Source organism: Schistocerca piceifrons, chromosome 2 (genome assembly GCF_021461385.2).
Source record: "Schistocerca piceifrons isolate TAMUIC-IGC-003096 chromosome 2, iqSchPice1.1, whole genome shotgun sequence".
NCBI lineage: Eukaryota > Metazoa > Arthropoda > Insecta > Orthoptera > Acrididae > Schistocerca > Schistocerca piceifrons.
In genome coordinates this window covers 528,278,691-528,290,654 of record NC_060139.1, presented here as the reverse complement: position 1 = coordinate 528,290,654, position 11,964 = coordinate 528,278,691, and the positions used below count along the sequence as shown (strand labels likewise).

The 11,964-nt window shown below is 40.6% G+C and overlaps 1 protein-coding gene across 1 annotated transcript; it reads left to right on the top strand.

Annotated features, from left to right (window-relative positions):
• The first annotated feature begins 2,105 nt into the window (after positions 1 to 2,105).
• Positions 2,106 to 11,300, top strand: LOC124777363. The gene is made up of 3 exons (XM_047252741.1): positions 2,106 to 2,204; positions 4,839 to 5,063; positions 10,900 to 11,300. The coding sequence occupies exons 1-3, from the start codon at positions 2,177 to 2,179 to the stop codon at positions 10,959 to 10,961; spliced, it is 315 nt and encodes a 104-aa protein (XP_047108697.1). The 5' UTR covers positions 2,106 to 2,176; the 3' UTR covers positions 10,962 to 11,300.
• Positions 11,301 to 11,964: the final 664 nt, after the last annotated feature.

Sequence of the window (11,964 nt, the reverse complement as noted above, 5' to 3'; positions counted from 1 at the left end):
AGCCCAGATTTTCCGCATTTCTAAAGGCTTTGTGTCGCTAACGAGTATGGTAATTGAAACATTTGAGAAGATTCAGGAAACAAACTCATATCTTTCTGTCAAATGACGATTGCCTTACGATACTGAAAGAAACCTGAAACGCTTCAGTGTTCTCTAGCATGTCACCAATCTTTTTAGTTGCAATGCTGTTGCCAGTTATGTAAGCAATTGTGGTCTTGTCTACTTCATTATATGTCAAAAATGCCACAAAATCTATTTTGAAGAAAGTGCTTACTGCAATAGTGTGGTTACATGAGTTCATTACCAGCTGATATTAAATTCGGCCTGTTATAAAGGTTTGTACTTTTTTCGCAATCCAGGCGCTGAAACAGCTGTCTTCTTAGTGTCTGGCATACAACACTCCGCCGTTGGCCACAATGTCAGACGCTGAAGCTTGCCCAGAGGTGGTGGTAGTACTGCAAGGGCACAGGCCCCCATATTTGCCAGCCACTTATTCACAAAAGTGTTGTGAAACCCCCTGGGGATGCAATTGACAAAGCATAATTTTAGACTAAACACTTTATGGTTTATAACATGAGCCGTTGATGTAAGATAAATATCTTAGTGGTGGAATCTGTATGAATTTGAAGCATATCTGTCACACTGGCTCATTTACACGTGTGATAAGTTACGGACTTTGATTTATTGGTCCGATGTACACTATTGACTTCTTATAGAAACCTCGTACGGTGTATACTACAATACTGCTCAACCCTGCCTAATCCAAACCAGGTCTTCCTACCTGACGACGTCTAACGAATACACTGCATAAAAGACAAGGTGGCATAAATTGTGACAGAATTCCTAAACGTCATGGACGAGTATCCATTAGGAAATGTATTGACTAGGGCGCCAGATATTCCATGGAAACCTAATCATTCCAACGCCCTGCTAGAAGAGAATCTGAGAAAATTTTTCATCTCTTTATGTATCGTCGTAGACACTACGAATATAAAATTAAGCTCATGAATGCTGGCACAGATACATACGTGCAATCATCTGCCTACGCTCCGTCCATGAACGGAGCGGGAGAGACCTGATTATAAGCGAATAACAAAATCCGCACTCTTCTGATATATACAAGACAGCGTTATATTATTGGACTAGTCTTTAATATACACTGACGGAGAATAATCGCAACACCAAAAGTAATTAAATTTCGGGAATACATATGACTTGGCAACATATGTAAGTGATTTTCTTCTTAAAATCACAGATTAATACAAGCGCGAGGTAAGCCACTGCAAATGTGATATACTGGTACATTAATGAATGAAATAGTGCGTACGTTTTTCAGATGTCTGCTAGTCCTGTTAACTCAGACGGGAAGTGGGTTCAAAAATGGTTCAAATGGCTCTGAGCACTATGGGACTTAACTTCTGAGGTTATCAGTCGCCTAGAACTTAGAACTAATTAAACCTAACTAACCTAAGCACATAATCACATCCATGCCCGAGGCAAGATTCGAACCTGCGATCTTAGTGGTCGCATGGTTCCAGACTATAGCGTCAACTGTGGTTCCCGGCCGGCCGGCAAATGAGGACCAGCTCGGTATTCACCTAGTGGAACGAGGAAACCATTGCGATATATATATATATATATATATATATATATATATATATATATATATATATTCCTTTCGAGCCTGTGCCTAAATCGTGTTGTACTAATTTTAAAAAAGCGTTATGGTCTATTTGTAGGAACTTACTTTTTTACTAGCACTTTCACTTCTCACTGTATATTTATCAAGTACTGCCCTTAAAAAGTGTGTGACATATCAGCTCAGCTGTAATGGCGAGTGGTGGCCGGTAACTTACGTGGACACACGTCTTTCCGTTTCCTCGGCTCTATTACTATAACACCGAATGAGGAAAAAATGAACGGTGCTGTATGATAACCCGATTTTTTGACAACGGTTGCTGAAATAGCGTTGATAATAAATGTGTCAGAGCTAACAGTAATACAGGTTTCCAAGTACAAGGAAAGTCAATCTGTTGTTTGTTGCTGCAGCTACAGTTCGTGGAACGGAAAGAGAGAACGGGAACGGTACGATAACATTCGATGATGTCAGCGGTAGTTTAAACATATATAAATGAAAATGTAAGACAGAGAGCAGTAGTATTTCTTAGCGACTACAATGAAGGCTGCTCTGTTGTTTGTTGCTGGTAAGTATTGGCAGAGTTTATAAATTTTCCTTCACGATTAACTTTTTTTCTTGCCCTCTTTTTATGTAATTTCTGAGTTTGTAGTTAGCTTGAAAGTCTATTTTTACACTCTGCGAAGAATTGTTCACTGCCACAATTGGTGACGTAATAGAAATGGGGAGCAGCTTTGTTAATCAACATGGTCCTACGAAGAACTTTCCATTTGTTTGCGATCTTGAGCAGTGCCAGCGCGTAGATTCTCGACGAAAAGTGTTGGTGTTGTCTATACTAACAATTTCACTCCTCTGAGAGGACTCGAACAATTACCAATGTTAAGCGTCACATATGTACCTGTGAATAGCTAACTAGGATTGGTAGCGAGCAGTAGACGGAAGGCTAGTAGTGGCACGTGAACTCGAAAATAGCGGGAAAGAGTCTATAACACATTTTACAGGCTTGGAAACCGAAAAGGACAACACAAGATAGGTATAGATGGACACAAAACTTGTTCATCTTCACTACTGTGAAACACATAAAGTCTATTTAAGCTGCTTGGTATCTCGAATCATCCACAGAATGCAATAAACTAATGAGTAAACAAATGAGACCACATTAATTTGTTGCTGTATAGCAGCATAAATAATCTTCATATTGTAATGTGACACATGTAACCTCTGTTCCATAGTAAATGGAAACAAGGCATCTATTCCGAATATCAATGCTGATAAAGTGTAGAGAGTTACGAGCTAATCGTTACCATGCCAGTGTTGACTGTATGCAACAATAACATAAATGTAAAAGAATGGAAATAAATAAAGTTTTACTGTAGGTAGCAGTAACTGGATATGCCAATGTTGTCTGGATGACTTCAGATTGCAGAATTGGAAGGCCGCCAGCTCCAAAACGGGTAAAAGTTACATTTGGTAAATAGCTAATCACACAAGTACTGGACAAGAAAGATAATGCGGCAAATAGATAAAATCCCATTGCGCGAGCCTCGATGTAGAAAACAAGTGTAACATGCACACTGAAGCCTTTAATCTGGCATGCAATAATGTTAATTATAATTGTGCAACGACAAGCAACACTCCATAGAAAATATACTGTATTACGTAACTTATCATAGTGCTGTCTGTTTGAAAATATATTTAATCTGATCAGAACAGGCTATTATTCTTTACCAGTTACTTTGAAAATGATGCCGCAGAAACTGTCATTCATGCCAACAATTACTTTTCAATACTAACGTTTCGTAGACGTATGCAGGTAATGTCATTTACAGAACACAACATAAAATCGTAAAATAGCCAGCATACTTATATCACTGAAATATGAGTTACACTTAAATCACTTCTAGTTTGAACTGTTTGTCTGCAATACCGTAGTAGTGCAGTAACTGCAGATGCTACAGCTTTTTATTAAAATGATTATTTTATTGAAATTCAGTTGTAACTTTAAATGAATCTGTTTTCTTTTTACTATTCCTTGTAGTCATGCCTTTTTGGGGAAGTTATTGTGTGAGGGTAGTACGCTGTTGATGGTTAACGAGCTGGGTTTTTCAAGTTTTCTTTGACCAGTCTCCCAAAAAGCAACTATTACGCTTGCATGCCTATAACAGAGCTACGAAAATACTGGCTGAATCTTACTTTGCGATAAGTTGTTTGTTGTACGATATAATCCTTATTAAGAAATTCACTATGGACAGTACGCTCTTCTTGATTAGTTGGCAGCTTGAATAAAATTTATGCACAGAGCAGTCTTGTTTAATTTTCAACATCCATAACAATCTCCGTCTGGCATTTGTGCGCCGACACATACGTCTGTACCACACCACAGATGCTTCGCTCCTCATCTCAGCTATCTTCTAGGACTGCATGTTATCGCGCCAACGATGTTATTTTTCTATGAAATATATTCCTTGTGTTAGTTCAGCATAATTTTCTTGACACTGCCAGCGTATTTACTACAACGATCTGCATAATTATTTCTTACGCATTCATCCGGCACATATTACATTTTGATAAAATCTAATTACTGACAATATTCATAAATACATACAGTCACAAAAAAAATGTTATAAACATATGAAAGGAAGTAGCTGAGGCATCGGGTTCTATTACATTCGATCTGCATTCATCGCTAAAGGACGTGGTGTTCGCTATTCACTGTTAGTGACAACAGGTTTCCATTATGTTGGCAGTTGCAGAAAAAAAAGTACAACGTAAATGTTTTTCACAAGCTGTTCATAATACACTTCCTTGTTGTACCCTTGAAATTATCATTCCAACTGTCGTTTTTTTCCATTAAGAGCGATATGTTGAGTTATATTTGCAATTAGATACCGAAAACAGTCTCTTGTAGTGGTACAGTATGTCTTAAAATATACTACGCAAATGTCACAAATGTGCGGTATTCTCCTGCTACAGTTTCCCTCATATCAGTTACATTGGATTTCAGGTACATAGGGACTACCAGTCAACATAGCACGATACATTATCAAGTGGCAGAGTTGTGGCACGAGTCAGCAGAGTTGCACTGCATCTCGGTATTGTAAAGCTAGCACTTGCCTGAGTCAAAGTCCAGACAGTAGTATCAGAGTGAAGTGGCACTAACAGGCAGTGGACAAAGTTACAAGCTGTTCATTGTTTTCTACAGCACTGGTCGCAGTTGCGGTGGTCCAAGGACAACCAGAAGAGTCGACCACTGCCGCCAGCCAGGGTCAGGAACAGCCGTCCGCCACCAACCCGGCTGTGAGAACATTGGTGGCAGCGTCGTATGCGGAAGAGGACGAAGATACCATTTGTGTCCAGGCAGACAACAAGTTCTACTTGTATGCTAATTCACTGAAGCTGTATTCTTGCTACAACCTGCTACCGAAGGGTACGTTACTTTAAATAACACGATTTTCTATGCAATATTGACAAGATAACCACAGACTGCCAACCCTTAACTCCCGAGAAGACTTTTCTGTAACGTATACCACGAGGTGGGGTCTCTGGGACCCCTAGGTTTAAACCGAGATTTAAGGCAAAAATCATTTGAAATTTTTATGCTATATAACATTTATTTTTACAGTTATTTATGTGTTGTTTAAATGCTTATAATTTATTTTATTGCACTAAACAAACCCTGCAACATTTTACTATTTATCAAACAAAAGCACATACTTGTGTGTGCTTCGTTTAAATAGTACACATAAATAGACTGTGAGACTACTGAATTTTACATTCTAAGCTGACTGCTGTGGCCGAACGGTTCTAGGTGCTTCAGTCCCTGACTGCGCTGCAGCAACGGTCACAGGTTCGAATCCTGCCTTGGGCATGGATGTGTGTGATGTCCTTAGGTTAGTTGGTTTAAGTAGTTCTGAGTTTAGGGGACTGATGACTTCAGATGTTAAGTCTATAGTGCTTAGCGTCATTTGAACCATATTAAAGTCTGGAAATTATACAATCTCTGTAGCAAATAAATTTCCAAATAAAACTAAATTCCAGGGTTAGCGCATAAAAATTCCAACCGATTGATGCATAAAGTATGTCTACCAAATTGATATACATTGCTGGGAACTACATTTTTATCACCACTCAGAACACATTCGATTGTAACAGACATTTTAAGTATTTCATTGAAGAAACAGACAGATCCCCATCACAACTTTCCTGAAGTTCTTCCTCTGAATGATACTCTTGTTCGATAAAATAACTGTGATCACTGGCTAATGTAAAATGGTCGTCTTTTTAGTTTATTTCTTGATCTATATCACTGACGTAGACCGACTAACAATTAAAAAATTTGAAATGACACATTCGTGAAACACATTTTGAACTTTACGGCATCATGCTGAAGAAAACAAGTACATAGTTCACGAGGCGCGGTCTAGGCGACTCCAACACTTATCAGTAACACGTGTCAACAATAAACACAGAAGGCGATAACGCAACTTACAACAAAACATCTTAGGCTTGGCCATTTAAGGAGGGTAGAGGGAGCATTGAAGCATTCCACCACAGCAGGCCTTGGAGAGCGAGTTCGACAATGTTCACGTGGTATAAGTGGCAACACATTGTGAGTCAAGGGTGGTGCAGCGGTAGCATTTTTGATCTCTAATCAAGAAGTCTTCGATCCCGCGTTCGAATCCAGACATTGCTTCAATTTTGATTAGCAGTCACCCTTGTTGGCCCCTCTCTTCTAGCATAAGAAGTCACCATCATTCTGCCAACGGCCTTGCCAAAGAAGGCGGAGGAGCAGATATAGGTTCAGGACACTCTTTGGTCCTAGGGGCCGGAAACTGGCCATAAAGGTGGAAGAATCAGCAATGACCAACGGCATGAGCATGTAAAAAACAATGGAAATCACTGCATTAAGACACATAACGTGTCACATGTGGCCTGTAATTGAAGAAGTGTCATGATGATCTCTCCATTGGCAAAAGATTCCGGAACAGTCCACCATTCGGATGGGACTAGCAACGGGAAGTTACCATGAGAAAAAGATTGAATAATCAACGAAAGGATAGCGTTCTACGAGTCGGGGCGTGTAACGTCAGGATCTTAAACGTGGTAGGGAAGTTAGAAAATCTGAAAATGGAAATGCAGATGCTCAACTCAGATATAGTAGGGGTTATTTAAGTGAAATGGAAAGGAGACAAGGGCTTCTGGTCAGATGAGTGTAGGCAAAAGAAAATGGTGCAAAGGGACAGGGATTAGTTATGAACAAGAAGGTAGGGCACAGAGTATGTTACTGTGAACAGTTCAGTAACAGGGTTGTTCTTATCAGAATCAGGAGCAAACCAGCACCGACAGCGATAGTTCAGGTATACATACCGACGTCGCAAGCTGAAGATGAAGGAGAAAGTGTATGACGGTATTGCTAAGGTAATTGAGTACATAAAGGGGGATGAAAATCTAATGGTAATGGCGGACTGGAATGCAGTTGCAGGAGAAGGAGTAGGAGAAAAGGTTACAGGAGAATATGGACTTGGGACAAGCAGTGAGAGAGGAGAAAGACTAATTGAGTTCTGTAACAAGTTTCAGCTAGTATGAGTAATAGCGAATACTCTCTTCAAGAATCACAAGAGGAGGAGGTATACTTGGAAAAGGCCGAGTGATTCGCCAAGATTTCAGTTAGACCACATAATGGTCAGACAGAGATCCCGAAATGAGGTATTGGATTCTAAGGTGTACCCAGGGGCAGATATAAACTCAGATCACAATATGGTAGTAATGAAGAGTAGGCTGAAGTTCAATAAATACGCAAAGAAGTACTAAGGAATGACGAGATACGGTTAAAGTTCTCTACGGCTATAGATACCGCAGTAAGGAATAGATCAATAGACAGTACAATTGAAGAGGAATGAACATCTCTAAAAAGCCTCAACAATTTTGTAACACTCGTTATACGTCTATACTAAATGGAAGAGGATACAAAATTGGAAAAGTTCAAAACTTAGCAACCAACTGACGTACAAAACGAGTAACTAGGTTAACTGTACAATGCTAAGCAAATGTACCGGACGCCACCTAGTACGATAGATCATCTTGTGATTAAATTCATGCACAAACACACAGAAATAGCAGCAGCAGAGATCTCCAGTGTACTAAGTGATTAATACAGACGATGATGCACCATATTACTAAACAACCGTAGAAGCACTGCAAAAATTATCCAGAATCTGAGGCATTTACAAATAGCAGAAGCCCTCGGGGGAGTATTAGGGAGCCAGTGAAGCCTGAAACCAGGACTTGGTAACAGCACATTAATTGTGTCAGACCAAAATATCGAGTTAGAAGGAGTGGAAAATAGCGCAGTCGAAGTACTAAATGAGATTTCCATTGAATCAAAAATTGTTTCTTCAGCGCGTGGTTAATACGACTTAACGGTTTTGTGTAAGCAAAAGAATGTAGGTATAACCTTCTAATGGACTTCAGAGTCACCTGTAGACGTAATTTAGAAAGAAAAATTAGTCCTGTGTGTGTCTCCTTCGACATTGTGTACTTAAAAGCCCTAGCAGTCGTAAGAATATAAACAATCTGGCTTCATAATCATTTGGGTCAAAGCATTCTACAACAGAAACTATTGAATACTTGGCTTTCCGTGTCCGCCATCGGAAAGAGGCGGTGACCTTACAGTAGCCGGCCTGAGTGGCCGTGCGATTCTAGGCGGTGCAGTCTGGAACTGCGAGACCGCTATGGTCGCAGGTTCGAATCCTGCCTCGGGCATGGATGTGTGTGATGTCCTTAGGTTAGTTAGGTTTAAGTAGTTCTAAGTTCTAGGGGACTGATAACCTCAGATGTTAAGTCCCATAGTGCTCAGAGCCATTTGAACAGCTGATGTCGAATCACGTCTGGACCGAATATCGGTCGGTGCATAAGTTGACACGGAGAGGAATACGATGATGGTGGTTTTAAAGGCCTCAAATGAGCGGTTGTTAGTGACGTTGATAAATATGACTATATATATTTAGAGAGACGATGACCTATTTCGTAAGAAACTTTCTATAGTCACTGCGCTAAGGACACGGAGGGGACCTTTAATGACTATCGGGCAATGATAACAGCTAGGAGGGACTATGACGCAGTCTAATCGTACAAAATCTGTGGGATAACCGTTCCTCGGAACACAGGGCGACGCGTTTCCTATTCTGTCTCAGGCTGCGGTAAGGATAGGAAGCCGCTAACACGGCGCTTGGCAGCAGTTACGAGGCTTGCACCACCATCACGGTACTCGTAACTACAGTCACCGCCTATTAACACATGCCTTCATAAATATTGGGGTCCAGAGCAAACAAGGTATTTCCCACTCCATTGAAGGAAAGCCTGTTCAAAACGCGTGAACGAGTTAGGTACTTACTGTTCTGGGGAGGTGGTAAATCAATACGAGATCCCAAAGACCTATCACTGGTACATATGGAAAAGACATTCTCTGTAGTGCATCTGTCTCGCATCTCCCACATTCACAGTGTTATGCGGTTATAACATAATCTTTCTACAACGCTGAAAATGGAATCCATGCAGTGTACGAGGCCCGTTTTATAAGTAACGTTTTGCCACAACGCGGCCCCAGCGCTGCGGTCGGCATGCTGCGCATGCGCACTGCGTACCTACATTTGTTGTCTACGCACCGACGCCATTACAGTCTGATTCTTCCTTGTTTACGTTGTGTACTGAGTGTTTAAGATGCCTCCGATAATCGTCAGTCCCGCTGACTGTGAAGTACGGGCTGTTATAAGATTTCTTATTGCTTAAGGCCTAAATGCGATCGATATTCATCTTGAGATCTGTGAGTTTACAGAGAAAAATTTATGATTGATGGAATGATAAGAAAGTGAATGAGAACATTTAAAGATGGCCGCACAAATGTGCAAGATGAACAACAGAGTGGGCGTCCTTTGGTCGTTAATGGAAATTTGGTGCAGAAAGTGGACAATAAGGTGAGAGAAAACAGACGCTTTACGATTTCCACCTTGCGGGATGACGTTCCTAATGTTTTTTGTAGTGTTTTGTATGCCATTGTGAATGAGTACTTTAATTACCGAAAACTGCGCCACGTTTGTACCGAAAATGTTGACAGATGTACACAAAACCAAACGTTTAGACAGTACATTGACTTTTCTTGAACGGTACCACAACGATGGTGATGATTTCATAAGCCAAATTATTATGGGTGATGAAATTTGGGTGGCCTAAGTCTCACCAGAATCAAAGCAACAGTCCATGGAATGGCGGCATTCAGATTCACCCAGAAAAGTGAAGTTTAAGCAAACAATTTATGCCTGGAAAATAATGTGCACAGGTTTTTGGGACAGAAAAGGAGTATTTCTTGTGGAATTTCTGCCCCATAATGCGAAAATCAGTGCAGCAGCTAACTGTAAGACATTCCACAATCTGCGCCGTTCAGTTCAGAACAAAAGACGTGGCAAGTTCAGCAACGGTATCATTTTGCTGCAAGACAATGTCTGTCCGCATGTGGCGAATCAGACCAAAGATAACATCACATGTTTTCGATGGGAAAGTCTAGATCATCCCCTGTACAGCCATATTCTGGTGCCCAGTGACTACCATCTGTTCCTGTGCTTGAAGAAACACCTGGGCGGTGTTCAAGACCTGACGAAGTCAAAACAGTGGTGATGCAGTGGTTAAAAAGTCAGGCGGCAGACTCCTCTGAGGAGGTTATTCAAAAACTGGTACAACGTTATGACAAGTGCCTCAATATTGACGGAAATTATTTATAAAAGTAGATTAAGGTACAGGGTTTCATGTAAAAATATAATTATTGAGATATATTACCACGTCATTTTTTAATTTCAAACGGTACTTACTTAAAAAACACGCCTTGTATATCCGCAGCTCGTGGTCTCGCGGTCCCCGTTACCCGAGCACAGGGTACCAGGCTCGCTTCCCGGAGGGGCAGGAATTTTCACATGCCCTGAGGTGACTGGGGGTTATTGTGTCGTCTTCATCATTATCATTCATCGCTGTTACGTTCGAAGGAAGGCAACGGCAAGCCACCTCCATTATGACCTTGCCTAGTACGGTGGTGCAGGTCTCCCGCATCGTTCCCCTATGCTCTGTCAAGAAGCATGGGAATGTATTTCTTTTTCATGCCATACAAGATATGCGTTGCCTTATCACTGTGTTACCAATAGTAAATATGAAATATCATATAATTCTATTAATGATTTCTAACTCTATTAAAACATATTTCCTTCTGTTTGTTGTAGTTTACGTGGTGAAACCAAAGAGTCTATGTAAACCAACCCTGTCAGACTGTCCCACGAACTAGAAGCATTGCAAGTCTGTCGGCTCATCCTGCAGGAGCTAACTAGCCTGTGATTGAGTGAAGACCAGATGGCTGGACTGCTGACTGAAGACATCTACAATTTCCAGAGAACACCAGAAATTCCAGCAGCGTCAGAACTTACCTCTTTTTCTAACAACAAAAACCGGTGGAATGAACTAAACCTCCTTTATGATAGTTTTCGATGGCAATAGATCAGCTATACATTTAGAACTGACTGCAAAATTTAGTATTTAAAAACGTGGTTTTGCCTATTTTTTGTCTTCATGTTGGCCTTGTAATAGTTGTAATCTGACACAGTAAACTGTGGTTTCATGTCGTTAACTGTTATATTTCAATCGTAGAATACATTTCCTTACCTGTAGCTTCACACAAATGCGAACTATAACTGTGTATTAAACATACAAAATGCAGTTCATCCACTCATGCAAACCTCGTACCATCCCAATACCCAGTTCCGACCTTAACACATTCACTGGATCGAGGACCCCGGTGCCTACAGTAGAGACTTACGACTGAGACAGTGGCTTGGCCTTATCTTTCCTGGATATTGCGTGAAATATTTGCAACACAGAGTACTGAAACCTGGTTGGTAGGTACTCAGAGAGTACGCAGGACAAGGCTATGATTGTGGGTGGGGCCATAAACAGTTACTGTGAGTTGCACAATCAAACACACAACTTTATTATTCTAAGAACCACTTAGTTACGAATTGCTTTAAAAGATCACAATTAGACAATACGGCTGAAAGCGTAGTTAAAGAAAACTTGAGATGCTTTCGGGGCGGAAGGCCCAAAACCACACCAAAGAAAAGAACGGCTAAAGGCCTGGCTTAGAAATCAAAAGCAATCAGAAACAGAAGGTAAAACTTTTTAAAAAGAAACATGCAGTGGAAAACAGTTAGCTGCTGAAGGCCTACACTACACGTCGTAAGGAAAACTATAATTAACGCACATTAATAATTTCCTTTTTAAATTTACAACTGAAT